This window comes from Pempheris klunzingeri, chromosome 16, assembly GCF_042242105.1.
Source record: "Pempheris klunzingeri isolate RE-2024b chromosome 16, fPemKlu1.hap1, whole genome shotgun sequence".
NCBI classification, from domain to species: Eukaryota; Metazoa; Chordata; class Actinopteri; order Acropomatiformes; family Pempheridae; genus Pempheris; species Pempheris klunzingeri.
Window position 1 is genome coordinate 22,198,555 of NC_092027.1, and position 16,757 is coordinate 22,215,311.

General features: G+C 42.8%; 1 protein-coding gene across 1 annotated transcript in view; it reads left to right on the forward strand.

Moving 5' to 3' along the window:
- Positions 1–10,922, forward strand: part of fam135b (family with sequence similarity 135 member B) — a 29,128-nt gene extending 18,206 nt beyond the window's left edge. The window contains exons 7-19 of the mRNA XM_070846488.1: positions 553–712; positions 1,899–1,948; positions 2,808–2,963; positions 3,929–4,002; positions 4,091–4,245; positions 4,352–6,317; positions 7,075–7,241; positions 7,491–7,582; positions 7,692–7,789; positions 8,703–8,854; positions 9,066–9,176; positions 9,743–9,856; positions 10,717–10,922. Coding sequence (XP_070702589.1) covers positions 553–712; positions 1,899–1,948; positions 2,808–2,963; positions 3,929–4,002; positions 4,091–4,245; positions 4,352–6,317; positions 7,075–7,241; positions 7,491–7,582; positions 7,692–7,789; positions 8,703–8,854; positions 9,066–9,176; positions 9,743–9,856; positions 10,717–10,922 — 3,501 coding nt within the window. The remainder of the gene's footprint in view (positions 1–552; positions 713–1,898; positions 1,949–2,807; positions 2,964–3,928; positions 4,003–4,090; positions 4,246–4,351; positions 6,318–7,074; positions 7,242–7,490; positions 7,583–7,691; positions 7,790–8,702; positions 8,855–9,065; positions 9,177–9,742; positions 9,857–10,716) is intronic.
- Positions 10,923–16,757: the final 5,835 nt, after the last annotated feature.

A 16,757-nucleotide genomic window follows, 5' to 3' on the forward strand; every position in this document is an offset into this window, starting at 1 on the left:
CGGGCCGTATTACAGCTTATATTTAGCTCCCACTCAACAGCAGGGCAGATTGTACTCGAGCTACAGAGGATATTTTTATATTATTTTTCTCCTTGACATTGTTTTGTTGTGTGATTTTGACTCTACACTACACACACGCTGTTAGATATTCACTATTCCTTGTTCTCCTTACTCATCAAACCCCAGAGGAAATGGGTCAACTTCCCATACTTGTGAACTTTTACAAGTCATAAGAAGGATGCGTTACATCCTCCTAAGGCCACGTGCACGTATTGATCTTCTTTTATAGCTCGCAGCAAGCTGTGTTTAGGAGCCATTTGTCTCTAGCGTCGCATTTGATCTTCCAAGTAATTATCTTATTCGTTTCTAATCAGAGACAAGCTCCTTTTAACACAAGGTCAGTGACAAGCCTGTACAACTGCTGCAGTGGCGGCTGTAAAGTTCAAGTACGTGTGTGTGTGTGTGTGTGTTATTAAGGCAGGCCATTTTCTGAGAGGTGACTGCTGACCTACATAGCAGCTGACATTTCCCCCCGTGTCTCCTTCTCCGCAGGGAAGCTTTTATGTTCCCAGTGAAAACTGCCTGCAGAGAGCTCATACGTGGCACCGAAGGCTGTGTCGCCTCCTGTTGGTCGCAGGCAGAGGCCTGCACACCTACTACACTGCCCTGATGAAGGAAATCCCACAGCTCCAGCAGACCCCAATAGACTCAGGTGGGCAGCGGCAAAAGCAGTGAACTCAAAGTTTTATTTTTTGGTCTTTAAGAATATTGGAAACATCTTCAAGCAGATTACTGAAATTTAAGGTCTATTTAGAATTCCTACTTTTGGAGCAGTAGGTTTTCAATAATCTATTGTATCTATACTAAAACACTTTTCTGTGTTCTTCATGTCCACATCGAAGCCATCATCTGACTGTAGAAGTATTCACATTTTTTACTCAAGCAAAACTGCTGAGCTAGTGAAGTGTGTATGAGCAGGATGTACTAATGCATATTGGACTCTCTCAGAGTATTATTACTTATTATGTAGTAGTGCAGTATTACTACTGACTCATTAATGTGTAAGGAACTTTTTAATGTTGCTACTACTGGAGGTGGAACAGTTTATATGCATTCTTTATAATGCATCATATTTCACAAACTCTTCCAAGAAAACTGTGGTCTGAAATCGACGAAAAATTAGTAATAAATAAGGAGCAGCTATAATTCCACCAATCAGACTTGTGCAGTCTGACCTCAGCTCCTCCAGGCCGCATATTTAAGTGTCCTGAGGCAAAAAACTGAACCCCAAATTGTTCGCTGGAGTGTGAATATGTGTGAATGAACACACACATCTCCTCCAATAATTAGGTTCCTCCCGTATGACTGATGTGTGAATGGGTGAATGTGAATGTAACAGACAGCGAGGTGCTACACAAGTACAGTCCATTTACCATTTAAGTGTAGTGGAGTATAAAGTGTAGTATTTGCATCAGAAATGTGGAGAAAGTGGAGTATTGCAAATTAGTTACAAATGTTACATTCCAGAAAACTGAAATACTCAAATTAAGCACAAGTACCTTTAAATTGTACCGTACTTGTGTACATGTACTGACTCACTTTCCCTCCACTGGTTAATAGGTGAGATTTTATGGCCTTAACAATAAATTTCATTTAGCTTTGTCCTTAATCACCCTCTTATGGTTTTCGTCTTCAGGTCCAAAGATTATTGGATTCGATAATTTTACAATTTTCCGTGGATTTGTTGTGTTTTCGCCTCCTAATTAGAATTGAAAAAGTTTCTAAAATCAGTTAAATGTCTTTCTGTCATTACATTTGTCTTATGACTATACTGATTACACACCGAGTGTAATCACATCATTTGCACTAAGCTCCACAAATGACTTATGTCTCCACAGACGTGCTGCCTGTAGAAGAAACTCTAAATCAGCTCACAATAGAGCTACAGGTATGTCTCTGCTCCCTTGTGATGGACACTAACATTTTTCTAGGTCATGTCTATAATTTTGTTGCTGCTTTCATGTTATTAGCACTGGCGCTATTTTATTTTGATGTTGTTTAGTTGTTGAGGAAAGAAATTGTTTTTGACCTACTTGTATCATGTATGTAGAACATTTATTAATTGTATTTAAAAAAATTGTGAGTCGGTGCAGGGTTTTATTCTTTATTCTAAATTAATTCTATGCAGAGACAATGAAACATTTGAAGGCTTAATCTAGATGTCATGTGATTTTTTTTTTGTTGACATGCAAAACATCACAAGAGGAATTTGGATTAATTGAGAAAGTGAATGCTGCAAAAATAAACTATTTCTTTCTTTCTTATCTCCTGTTTTAGAGTTTAGAGGCATCGTTAAAGAGCCATTTGTTTAAGGGGATGGATTTTGGTGACTGAAAATCTTAAAACAATTAGTCTGTTAAGACATGAAGGAGATCAATAAGACATTCAATTATGACTTTCAAGTGTTAAAACAAATCTCTTAAACATGTTGTGAAATGGATGTGTTGATCGGTATGATGGCCCAGCTGTTATTACACACAGAACAGCATTGCTTGATTGATTGATGAGTTTTCTACAATGATCCAAAGATGTAATAATAATAATAAATTCTATTTAAAGGTGCCTTTCTCTGCACTCAAGGACGCCGTACAATGGATTAAAAAAAGTAAAGGTAGAATAAATGCAAGAGAGGCACACTGCAGACACTACGTAGTCAGTACAGAGGGCTAAATACGTTAGACAAACACAATTTCACTTTGATATTATCGGAATAACTTGGTTTTCTGACCCCTCCCTGCCCCCGTCAGCTCCAGGAAGGCCACGAGAGAGTAGCGGAGCAGATCAGCAGGGATGTGAGCAAGCTCTGCTCCCAGCTGGCCGCTCTGTGGAGCAGCTTCCTGGACGCCGCCGTGCTCAACCCCCACATCCTCTCCTACCTGGCCCAGGAGCACCACACGCTCAGGGTGAGGGTCACGCTCCGTCAACGGCATGCTCCCACAGCATCAGCATTGACTGTGTGCTCTCTGAGCTGCGGCCCAGATTGTCTCCATATTAGAGCGCAATGAGGAGGGTTTGTGCTGATATGTTTAAATTTATCCATTTCCGTCCTCAGCGCCCACACCAAAATACAAAAATACTACAGAACAAAGGGTGGTTTCATAACCATTGACATTTTCGGTCTTTAAGCAGCTCCTTGAGGCATTCTGTGACCAGCTTTATCGAATACGCTTCTCTCGCACCGCACTGAAATGATCTCTCTGGGCACATATGAGTAAAAATATCATCCTATGAATTGGGAGTCAAAGGTCAGGAGTTAAAATGACCAAACTCTGGAGGCTCAGAGTGATCTGTGCGGGGAGTTAACCGAAATGATACGATCGGCAGCTTAAACCCAGCAGAGCAAGCTAATGTAATTTCCAATGCAATTTCTATGTAATCACTGGGCTGTTGGATACGAATGCGTGCTTCACAGTGGAGTAGCTCTCAAGATTCTCTCGTGTGGCACTGTTTCGTCTAAGTTGTCGGAAAATAATGAACATATTTGCTTTGGTATTAAATTGCCCTGAGGGGATACTGTCATGCCTACACCCCTCACTGGAGTTAGGATTTCAATTAACACTCATTCTGTAATTATTGTGGGGTGAAAATACACCAGAAATAGTGTTCCTGGTGATTTGCCTGTCACAGTGGCTGGCTTTCAAGGATGATGCCTTTTTTATTGGAGCTGCAGAAGGAGAGAGCTTTTGGAGCAAGCGTGTGTCACAGAGTGGAAGTTGTGATTTGAATCTCTCTTTGTGTGCAAGCCTTGAATGTTTGAAGTCAATGCGACCGACGGTTTTCATCATCTTATGCCGTAATGCCATCAAAGACTGAGACTGAGGCTCAGCCGAGGTGAAAAATGTTTTTTTTCTGTTTGTGGAAACACCAGGTCAGGAGGTTCTCAGAGGCGTACTTCTTCACGGAGCACCCCAAAGAGACATCTCTGACTTTTCAAGAGGAACTGTAAGTGTCAGCCTGCTCGGAGAAAGAAGAATTCTCTTCTGTGAATGGAGAGAAGTGCAGTATTTGTGATATTATTCTGCTGATTCAGAATCAACAGACACGGCCAGATAGCTGCAGAAGTGCGGAGCTCAGACTACCTGACCAAGATGCCTCCTTTACCTGTTGAGTGCCTGGACATCGATGGAGACTGGAACAGCCTGCCCATCATCTTTGAGGACAGATATGTGGAGTCTCCTCAAACAGGTAATACAAAAAGTGACTTCTTCTAGTCTTATTCACAGCTTCTAAGCTTTGATTTACTTTCCAAGGTATATGGTTCAGTGCAACTACAATTTCCTTGTCTTTCCAGAGTGGGTATCACATGTGCCAACAACTGACGGGCAGAGCAGCTCAAATTGTGCCATCTCTCCTGCCAATGGGATTTTTGAAAGAGGCCAGGGAGCCCGATCACCAGCAATACCCCAGGATCCCTTGGACAGTGACGAATGCATGGACCTGCCCACATACGTCTCACTCATAGCGGAGCAGAGTAAGACCAGCAGCAGCACCATAGGTACGCAAAACCTCATTCTTACCGAGGACAGTGCTGAACCCTCTCTAGCAGAGGCAGAAAACTCAAAGGGACCAGAGGAAAAACAAGGCCAGGCTGAGGAGAGCTGTAATCCAGGCCTGAGATTCATCGAAGTTAAGCCTTGTGATGTGGATCCGTACAGAGGAGAAGCGGTTCTGGTTCTGTGCTCAAACCACAGTCCCCTCATTGACTCTAATAACAGCAGTGATGAGTCTCCAGCTCATCATGGAACAGAAAATATGGTCCAACTTAGTGATACCGCAAGCGACAGCAATGCCAGAGAGAGCGAAAACAACGATGAGGAGTCTGATGTCGCCATGCCATTAAATCACTCCATGGATGATGAGAGCGAGGATGTTCCTGTCATCAACCTACCCACTGCCCATGGGCATCCAGTCATACCTCCCTTTCCTGGCGATCTCAGAAAAGAGATGACTCACCGTGGAGGCCTGGCCGGCTCCAAGATCATGAAGCGCTCGTCTTCAGTTATTTCCGACTCAGGAATTGAGAGCGAGCCCAGCTCGGTGGCCTGGCCCCTGGAGGCCGCGCTGCATAGCCGACCTCCTCTAGACTTCTCCAGCGAACGGGAGATCCCGCAGCAAATAGTGTGCCGCCACCCAGTTCACCGCAGCTCTCTGGAGGGCCTGCAGATGGAGAGCAATGGCAGCCTTCCAAGCGGAGGCATACAGGCCTCGCTAACCTCTATTAGCTCCCTGCCCTATGAGGAGGACCAACAGCAGAGGCAGCTCAGCAAACTGACCAAGTCAGTGTCTGCACCACAGATAAGTAGCCCTGAAGACACAGAGGAGGACCATGTGCTGCTCAACCAGGAAACAGACACCAAGGACTCATTTAACATCAACTCTTCTTTGAACAGCAACCTGGACACTGAGCAATCTGAATCATCTCTATTAGACCCAAGTTCAGTGACAAACCTTGAGAATATTAGCTCTGAAAAGTCAAACTCTCCACAGTACCTGTCAGAGACATACAGAGCCAAGTCAGCGTTAAGTGGTGTGTCTGAAGTCTTGCTTTTACAAGAGCCTGTAGAAAGCCCTCATGTGAAGGGAAGCACTGTTATTGGCAGCCATGGGGAGAAAATGAACCATCAAACACACATGAGCGGAGAAAGTGCCTCGGTGGACGATGTGCATCTCGTTGAAACCGAAGCAGCGCCCTGCAGCTGTGGAAACAAACCATGTGTGCATAAAAATGAAGCAGATCAGGAGAGGATTAACAGTGGAGATGAATGCCAAAGTTTCCATCAGAGCCAACAGCTCAGTGTTGAGGACCATAAGTGTCTGGATCCCTCCCGAATTCTTCTACAGCCTTCAGGGCTTCACCACTCCGGTGACCTCCCCAACAGCACCACCAACACACAGAGGCCCAGTGACCTCACGGGGCTGATAGCCAATGATGTCGCCTCAACCGCTGACCTCAATGGGATTTCAGATAGCGAGAAGGAGCCTTTAGATTGCCAGGGGAAGTCCTCCAAGATCCCCAACTCTGGGCTGGCCTTCGTGAACAAGAAGATGGTGGAGGTGGTGAACATGTCAGTGTCCTGTGCCCCGACCTGCCTGCCATTTTCTTCTGTTCTGAGAGACTCTCCATCCATCAGTGGGATGTCCGCCCGCCAGGCTACCTCACCTATCACCCATCAGCCCCTGGGTTCCTTCGGTATCATCTCCTCGTCTTCGCTCAATCCCTTGAACATGGATGACGAGACCAACGAACGAATGCTAAAGTGAGTTAATGTTTTAGCTAAACTTAGTGTTAGTGAAGGGAAGATTGTGCTGGAAACGTGTTGCATTTTCTGCTTCACTTTGCCTGCCTCATTCAGGTTTCAGCAAATAAATGTTTTAGAAAATAGCGTCCCTCTTCCAAGGAAAACTAGTGAGAGTCTGGGAGTGAGATTATAATCCGCACCAGCTACAGCAAACAAGGCCAAAACACAAGGTTTTATGAGTATTCGGAGACGCCTGGTGTCATGGGGTGCAGGAGCTGGCAGTTACTCACTCTTGGAAAGCGTAGAATTACAAAATGAAGGGAGGGCAAATTGGAAGCGTCAAGATGAGGTGAAATGCCTCCTGAGTGTATTAAACCACATCAAAGAGCGCAGACAAATCCATCATGATTAGCTCCAAGTACAGGAACTGGAATCGGATTTGTTTTGACTCTGTAACTTGGCGGGATGACAGGGTGATAAAACTCCGAGAAGCTACTGGGAGTCTGTGGGACTTTTGTTTCTAAGCTTTGGAAAGGGGCAATGTGGAATGAAATTAATCAAAAACAAAAATGCAGGGCGGGTTATCCTTTATATTTTGGACTGATTCACCTCTAAGAGTTGAGATCCAAACTTTTTTTGCAAAGTAAAATCTTAGATCAGCATTTGCTTGTCTTTGCACATTACTGCAAAGTTCTTTTTTCAATTTATTGCTCACATACAGAACATAATCTCTTGGTGTTTTTTTTTTTCCAAATGTCATTTCCTTTTTCTCCAGTTTCTACAAAGCCAAAGAGGAGCTGTTCAAAGAGTTGAGCTTCCAGGCCAGCTTGTACAGCGACCTTCCTGTGCTGGCATCAGATCTGCCCTATTTCCCTCCAGAGGAGGACGACGAGGAGTTTGATGACGGCATACACCTCGTGGTGTGTGTCCACGGGCTTGATGGTGAGGCTGCATGCAGCTGAATGTTCTGGCTGACACATCCATAGAATACTTTTACTTTTTAAGATTTTACTGTCGTATTAGCACTGTAAAAGCACAGTATGTCTTACAAACTTAGAATATCACTGTGCACTGTTTCCTGTGAATACTAATTCTTTAAAACAGATTCCAGGTGTCTCTTAAATGATTAATGGGCACTCTTCATAAGAGCTGAGCCAGAAACTGTGTGTATAATTTCCTCTCTGCTTCCAGGAAACAGCGCAGACCTCCGGCTGGTGAAGACCTTTATCGAGTTAGGACTGCCAGGATCCAGGCTGGACTTCCTCATGTCTGAAAGGAACCAGGTACATCTGACGATGGGATCAACCTGATAACACGCGCAGTCACATTTTCTGAGAATGCTTCAAGGCACATTTGTAGAGCGCTGACGTCTGTGCTTTTCTTTGCCTGCAGACTGACACGTTTGCAGATTTCGACACCATGACGGACAGGTTGCTGGACGAGATCATTCAGCACATCCAGCTGTACAATCTCACCATCGGCAGGATAAGGTCAGCCGCTCACATTTAGCACTGTGCAACATACACTGCACTGACAGCTGCCCTTCTGTGTGATTGTTTGAGTTTCTTTGGTCAGTAGATGGCAGCAGAGACTGCGCATTGATCCTTGGACTCGCACGAGGGCCTTAACTTATAAGAATCGCTGTTTCATCATAATATATAGACTGTACAAACACCAAAGGGATAAGAGGCACAAAATGGATGAAAAGCTCCTATCATACAGTGCCAATAAGTTGCTGACTTTCACTTGATAGACTGTACCCCTTTATGCAGCAGTGTGTTGCCCAGTTCCAATCAAATTAAGCTATTCATCTTTCTGCTTAATTGCCCTCAATGTGCCAATTCATTTCTTCGGAAGAGTTTCTACCCAAGTTTGTTAACTTTCCTTATTGCGGCGTATTCTCCAGAGAGCACGTATCAAAGACAAAAGCAATGGACTGCCATAATAGCATCTGGTTCTTTCCACATTACTTCTATATTTAGTTTGGTAGGAGACAGATGAGAAGGAGCAGACATGGCGATGAGGGATTTTGGGTAGCGCTGTAACAGTACAGTAATTAAACTAAGTGACAGACGTAGCTTCATGAATCTAATATATCCCTCTGCTGGGAAGACGCTATTAATTTGTATGGTACATTCTCAATGTTAGCATCATTAAGTTGTCATTGGCTTTGAGAATGTTTAAACATTTAACAAGTTAATGACTTTTCTGTAATCACCAGTGTTGTAGCTAAAAGCTCCAAATAGTCCTCATTGGAAGTAGTTCCTACTTACAGAGGACTCTATAATAAGATGCGGAACAGTGTCGTACCATAGGTCAGCAGCGTTGGAGGCACTGTTTTTCCAGCCACCCACTCAAGCTGCAAGTTTATCTCCCTCAAAGTTGTTTGTCTCCGGCCAACAGCTTCATCGGCCACTCTCTGGGGAACATCATCATCCGCTCGGTGCTGACGAGGCCTCGCTTCCGCTGCTATTTGCCCAAACTGCACACTTTCCTCTCGCTGTCAGGCCCACACTTGGGAACTCTGTACAACAACAGCACGCTGGTCAGCACAGGTGAGGCCACCTCTCAGCTGTGGGGAAAAACGCATACTGCAGATGTGCTGTATTAACAGTGCTGTGCCGCATTTGGATGTTTTTTTTTTGTTGCTCAGCAGCATCCAGTCTTTTATCTAAGAATACCATCCTCACTGCTGTGCTTCTGTGCTGGGGTTTCAAAAAGTAGGGGTCCTGATTGTGTGTGGGTGTGTGTGTGTGTGTTGCTCAGGTCTGTGGTTAATGCAGAAGCTGAAGAAATCAGGATCCTTGCTGCAGCTTACCTTCAGAGACCACGTCGATCCACGGAAAACATTCCTGTATCTCCTGAGTCAGAAACCAGGTAACCGTCTGAAAGCGGACGAATGTGAAAAAGAGACACTATATTGACTGCCTCACTTTACAGACTATTATTTGAAAGACAGTCTATTCAAATATTCATGAAACTGTTGTCATCTTGTCTTTTTTATCAAATTTCTCTGTGTGTCAGCTCGCTAACACTCAAACCCCTGCCAGCGAGCTGCGAGGCCCGTGAGAGGCCTCCCCACTGTGTGAGTGGAACAAAGCAGTCGTTTGTCACACAGGCTTGAAGAAGATAAGCCTGAAAACACTTTTTTACCCCTCCAGCACCGTGGCAAGCTGACAAAATGATCCAAACCCTGTCATTGGAAACCCACCAGAGCACTCTCTTAAAAGCACACTGACAGGAGACTTGAGAAAAAACCCTGTTTTATCGTATCAAGCCTGTCATTGCACTTTGTGATTGTACTTTGCGTTTTTACAACCAATTCACTTCTTTCCTCTGCCTTTCCCGCTCGCCACCTCTCTCTCTTTCTCTCTCTCTCTCTCTCTCTCACACACACATATACCCTGCAGTCTCATTTACTCTTTTGTTTTCTGTCCTTTCAGGGCTCCAGTTCTTTAAGAACGTGGTGTTAGTGGCGTCTCCACAGGACCGCTATGTTCCTTTCCACTCTGCCAGAATAGAGATGTGCAAAACTGCTCTTAAAGACAGAACCACAGGTCAGAAGTGCATGTATTAATGCTGTATCGGCCTCTCTTCTCTTTTCTTTGCAATCGTTTTTTATCGACAACACTAAAGCAGTGTATCTGTAAGCATGACATATTGGGATTATTTAAAGTGACGCTGTCTAAATTCTGAAAGAGGAAGTAACACATTCTTCCTCCGACAAATGTATTTTTAATTTACAATAAAAAGAAATAAAAGGCACCATGGCTCAATTTACTGCATGCATTGGCTTCGCTGCTACAGCTCTATGCGGTCTGGTATGACCAGTAGATTATTAGTCGCTAGCAAAAAAGATTCTATTAAGTTCCAAGGTTCATACATTTGTGTTGCTACAACTTTGTAACAGGAACAGTGTCTGTTACTGAAACACTTTCCACAAAATATTGCTCTCACCAAGTTACATCGTATGACACTAATACTCAACAGTGAAACCTATACAAATGATGCTATCCCTTTAGCTGCATTCGGCATTCCTTGGGTTGAGAGATGAAAACATACACCATGTGTCCATTGATCACATTTTTGTAGTTGTTGAGTAAAAAAAATGTTTAATCGTGACAGGATCTTTCCTCCAAATGTAAAGAACTGTAGCCAAGTAGGGACATGTGACTGCGCTCATCACAGCCTTTAAGTAGTGCGACGCTGTGGCTGTCGACAGTTAGATGAGAAGGCTCCTGCATGTCTATATGGTAAATGTGAACCTATAGCCAGCAGGTGGACAGCTTATTTTAGCATAAAAACTAGGGGGTTGTGTGCAGGACGCCGGTATTTCTTGGCTGGGATTTGAATAGAAAAGGTGCATCACGTACGTCATGTGACTCACTGTAACCTTGCTAATTCTTGTGCACTGAAGGGCCCGTGTACACCGAGATGATCAACAACCTCCTGCAGCCACTCGTGGAGGCCAAAGAGTGCCGGCTGATCCGCCAGAATGTGTTCCACGCTCTGCCCAACACGGCCAACACCCTGATCGGCCGAGCCGCCCACATCGCTGTCTTGGACTCTGAGCTTTTCCTGGAGAAGTTCTTCTTAGTGGCAGGACTCAACTACTTCAAATGAAGGTGCTAGTACTGCACGCTTACAGGCCAGAAGCTGTCGGTGGCTGATGGAGCCGCTTTGGAGGATAAGGTCCTTACCTTCTCTTTGTACAGTATATTCAGTGTATATAATCCCAGGCATCCAAGATGCAAGGCCTGTATTTCCCATTTGTTAGCAGCTGTTATTAAAAGATCAATGTATTGTGACTGTTCAAACTGCTAACTCAGACGTCTGAGTCTGACGTGTAGCCATGCAAAACGAAACATCTGACACCTATCGCTGGATTGACTGTGGATGTTTTGTTGGCCTTATGAATAACCTTTCAGCCAGAACACTAACAGATGCTAATTGTGGTCGAAAGCATTTAACTCGTCTCCCTTTAGAGTTGGTTCAGAGCCTGGTTGATCGAATCCTTCTTTAAGGGTTACACCGATGATAGTCTTAAGCTATCCTTAGAACCGAGGCAATAGATGCACAGCATTTATCCCCTGGATTGTACATGAAGTATTTTGTTGTACAAAACATAGATGTTCCTTTATACAGAAATGAATATATTGTTTAAATTATTTATTTTTTATCTGCGTATGTGTCGACAGTGTAAGTAGTCCATCTAAATGTGATCTTTTGTGTGTGCTGTCACCATCAAATCTATCATACGGAAATCAAGCGTTTATACAATGGAGGCAGAAGTATCATTACCCCATGTAGCCTTTAATCCCATTCAGTGGATATCTGCTCTGTCATACCTTTACGTTTGTTCAACTGCACAGCAGTTCAGCCTGACTCAGTGGCCCTGACTAGCGAGGAGTGGGCTCTGCGGTATGTCTGATACCAAATGGCTCTACCTGCTGTGTTAGCCTTCACTTTTTAATTGATTGTTTGCCCTGATTGATTAAGGTTGATTGGCTAAATCTATGAAGCCCTGCCCACCCTAGTTAGTGTTGCTGTGCTCCTGTCAAAAACACAGTGAGAACAGGAAAAACAGGTGGCACAAAACAGGCTAACTGATACGATTAGCAGCCAATAAACTGGACGTATAATGTGAAAAGGAAACACATTATCTATGATATACAGTACAATCTTATGGTCTAATGACCATCCCTTTTTTAATGAGCCACTTTAAATTGCAAATTAAAATGATCTCCACAAGGATGGACTCTAAAAGGCACTTTGAAATTCATTATTTCTTTTAATGACGTAAAAATCAGGGTGCCGCTGCTTTTGTTTTTCTGGAAAAACGGAATGATTTTGCACCATACACTGTGGAAGCATTCTCCCACACACACACACACACACACACCTAGTTCAATATGATGCATGATGATAGCAGGGAAGCACCGTCGTAGCACACACACACACACACACACACTCTCGTGTTGCTGAACACATACATGCACAAGGCCATGTTTTCATCATCTCATCAGCTAAGTCAACGAAATGTCTTTTTTTTGTTTCCTGACATCTTTCTCCACAACCTTAGCTGTCACATTCAAGCGTGACACGAGAGATGTCGTTTCGCTTCCCAGTGTGCTGTTGAGGATGTTTCCTCATCCCCGTGCTGTCCATCAAATGATGTTTACATTAGAGAACTGTTATCGTAGTGTTGCAACAGACGTCTCATATCCACCGGTGGCTGTGCATCCGCTGTATATGTAGTTATGTACATACACAGAGCTATATTTAACCTTTGCACTGGTTTGATGGCAAGTGCACTTTATTAACAACCTTGAATCAACCTCCACTAGCTTTAAAAAAAAAAAAAAATCCAAACAGCTACTTTTTTCCTATTCTTTTTTAAAAATGTATTCTTACATGCACTGCTTCTTTAGATCTGAAGGTCGCGTCCCGGCACTTGTCGTACAAACTGTCTGTCTCGTGCCGTTCAAGCATTGTAGCGTCTTCAAAGAGTACAAAAGATGCCATCGCAAAGTGCTCTTCTCTGCTCTGCAGCTGCTGCAGTGTCACCGTGATCGACTCTAATCAAATGGGCTCCTTCAGGACGCAGAGATCGCTCTCAAAAAGCCACTAAGCAAAGCAGCGTAAGCAATCTGTAGGAGCTGCCATGCATCATGCATCATTTCTCAATCCCCCACCCACTCCACGCCCACCCCCCATAATATGGATGAGGCCTGAGCTTGTTTGCTTTCCCTCTGCATGTGTGTTTAGAGCCATTTGTGTTTACCCAAAGGGGTCAGGGGGAATCGATGGAGGGAAAAAGAGTTTGTGGTATTGAGATTGGCCCCTTCAAGGGCAAATGCAGGTTTGAAATTGTTTCTTGAGATGGATGGCTGTCCTGTAAAAGGTTTTACTTGAAGGTGCGGTGTTAGATCAGAATTGGATTAACACAGCGCAGAACTCCATTCTGTAGAGCAAAGTATTTTATGTTTTTTCCTTTTTTTTTTTATGACTAAATCTGTGTGTGTGTGTTTATGCTGCTCTCATAACTGAAAGTGAATTCTGTGGTGATCCATAAACCCAATAGATCCTAGCAAGTGCTGTCAACCCTCAAAACTAGCTGACTTGAACCTTTTTGTATTTGATTGCCCTTTACTGACAGTCCTGTTCACGTGTAGTGTGTGTGTGTGCGTGTGTGTGCGCGTGTGTGTGAGGAGTGTGTCTGCTAGTCCTTCATGTGTTTGAATAGAATGTAAAAAAAAAATGTTTCACTGTGAGGAACGTATTTATTTCATTCTGCAGTTCTTTTGCTGAATGTATAACATGTAAAGTACAGTAAATACTACTTCATCTGTGCCAATACTACTCTAATATTTTTCTATGTTGCTGACTGTACTGTATGTATTATTCCTCAGTAGCTCGTGTCCCATGTAAAAATATAAATACAATTATACAAATATATATATATGTGTATATATATATATATATACACATATATATATGTGTGTGTGTATATATATATAGCATTATTGTTATAACATATTATAACAATTATGACGTTACAATAAAAATGTTCCTTTTGCATTATTGTTTTGTTCACCGTCTTTCAATTTCCTGTTTTCTCTCCAGTTTCTACCTGGTTTAACCCTTTCAGACTCATTGTTACACATATTTATGCTGTCAGCCATTGTATCCAGTAGCTAAGGAGATTCTTGAAGTTGATTAACACCTTCATACTTCTCGACATACATACATACATACTACACATATCATTTTAAATGTGGACAAAACCGGATATTATTTTTGTTTTTCAAAATAAAATGTCCATCCTAATGGTCATCCGGTCCACGGTGACATTCAGAGGCAGCTGATGAGCTGGTGGCTCATTAAGTTAGCACATTAGTCATTTCAGTCCTTTTACTGTTGCTATTTTTCAACAGCCAGAAGTCAAGTTCATATCACGAAGATCATTTAATAGAGAAGTTATCCAGGAAATCCCTTAATATTAATCAGTATAAAGTATTTAGTATAAAGCTACAGTGGTTATTGTCATTTAAGACCATGTACAATGAAGTAACTTCCAAATGCTCTGAAACAGAATCTGAGATTGTTGGCCTACACATTTATAGTTATATGGTTACAACAACTGGAAATAGAAAAATATATTAAGATTAAGACTTTTTACTCCATTTCAATAGCATAAAAAGACAAGAGTCTATGTAAAAAAACAGATTTAGACTGATTTCTACATGGGAGAAAAGTACCTTTAAACACCTTTAGTTATTATTATGTAAATCTTGTGAATATTCTTAAACAACTTTGTATTTAGTCACATGACGGAGTGGCATTCAGTGTAGGAATACTGGTTGGTCTGGGGCTGTGGGGTAAAATGGACTGGGGGGAGCAGTAGGGACCCACAGGTCTACTCAATCCTCCTCTGTGTGAGACAGGTTCTAAATGTTATATCATGTTATCTCTTCATCACCATTGAAAGCAAAGGTGAACAGGGAATTAATCATTTGACCAAAATAAATCTTAAGAAGGTGCACTAGCCTCCTCCACATTTTTATTCACATCTCATGGTCTTCATCAGATCCGCTGTCACCACAGGCCCACAGCATGGAACTCTAGTCATCTCATGAAAGATACATAACATATATTATCACCCAGTATTTAGGCTAGTCTTACATATCCATTCGATTTTACAGCGCTTCTGCTTCCACCGTGTCCCGTTATACATGCCATAGCTATCAGTGGTTTGGATAAGGTGGGGATTTGTTTTGAAACCGTCCAATCATCCGATTTTGTTGCGCTATTGGATTCATTTAAGCTTCATGTACGTGTGTTGCAGCATGGAGTAAAGATATTATCATAATCAGTGGGATTTATGGCCACAAACTACAGAAATAGAGCTCTGGCTGTGAATTAACAGAAGGCTGGCAGGTGATTTTCTATAAAAGACCCAAACCAACAACGCATCAGTCCGTGTCGCCCTGGTCGTTTTGTGGCTCGCAGCCCTTAAACCTTAAAAAGCAGCACACAGATACAGTATTAAATCTCATTTGTAAGAAGGCTCAGTAATTTCCTAAGACAGTTTTTACTATGCTACTGTTCTACTGAAACAGGGAACTATTTTCAGTGGTGGATAATTACACATTTTTCCTGCAGCTGGATAGTGTGTGGGATCAACTCCAAATAAACTAGAGTTCACAGGTTGATCTTGATAATGGAACACACTGTAGTTTCTGGACAGTGGAGCTCTACAGGACAGAGGAATAAGGTACATCAGGCTTTGGAAACATTGGCAAGATTCGTCAGCAGAACTGGGCTTTGTTTAAAAAGTGTTACTGATACCAACAGTGTGTCATCTCCACGCTCGAGGTTCTTCATCACGTTACTCCCAGCTTTTCCCGAGATAATCCTTCCGATATTATGTATTCATTTCCATCAGACACCACAGACGTGCAGCGTAGTTGTACTTTTTAATGCACCACCTCAGACTGTATAGGTTGTGGCTGCCGCGGTAGTGGGCCAGTCACACTTTGCATGCAACGCTGGCACTGATTGGCTGCAAGCAAAACCAAACACCAGATCTGTGCACGAAAAGGATCGAATGCAGGTATCGTTTGACAGCAGAAGTTTTGATGCTACTTGGTGCTCGGTTTATTTCAGTCAAGATTCAAGATTCTTTATTTGCCACATACACATTATAATGTGCAGTGAAATTTTTCTTAGTGCCTGTTCCAGAGTGAAACAAATAAAATAGAAATAAATCTAAAAAAAACACACAAAGTGAAACAACAAGAATAGAAACATTTATATACACATAAGATAAAGATAAATAAATAATAGATAAAAGTCTAAAACAAAGTTGGTATCTTAAATCTTAAATACCCAGCCAGATTTATTAGGATTAATTGGCCTGTAGGAGCATGCCTTATTTTTCCCATTAAGACAGCAAAACCAACTAGCTAAGCCAAGAAAATAACAAAAACTGATACAAATGTGCTTTTTACAAACACTCAGTGTTTTGTATTAATCAGTTGTGCACCACACACTGTATGGAATCACCCAAACCTTTTCAGATCCACCCTAAATCAACTGGCTGTCTGTTGCCTAATTTTCCCTAAAAGACCAATACAGACCCACAGTGCTCTCCGTGCAGACCCATATACAGCTCTGTCACCCTGTCAGGGCCCCTGACTGGTGCTTGTGCTGTGTGCAGATATGTGGCTGTTTGCTGCCTCCCCAAGCTTCTCGGTCCACAGAGGCAGATTTGTCACGGCCTTTAACTTCTGTCTGTGTATATTCTATTAACGAGCCCTGTTGTGGGACAACAATGACTCGTCATTTGTATTGTCGGTCGGTGACACGCGCAGTAAACGAATCATAGCAGCAATCCCCTGCTGACGCCCCATTTCAACTGCATCAATTTATGACTTCCAGGTTTGGGATACCCCG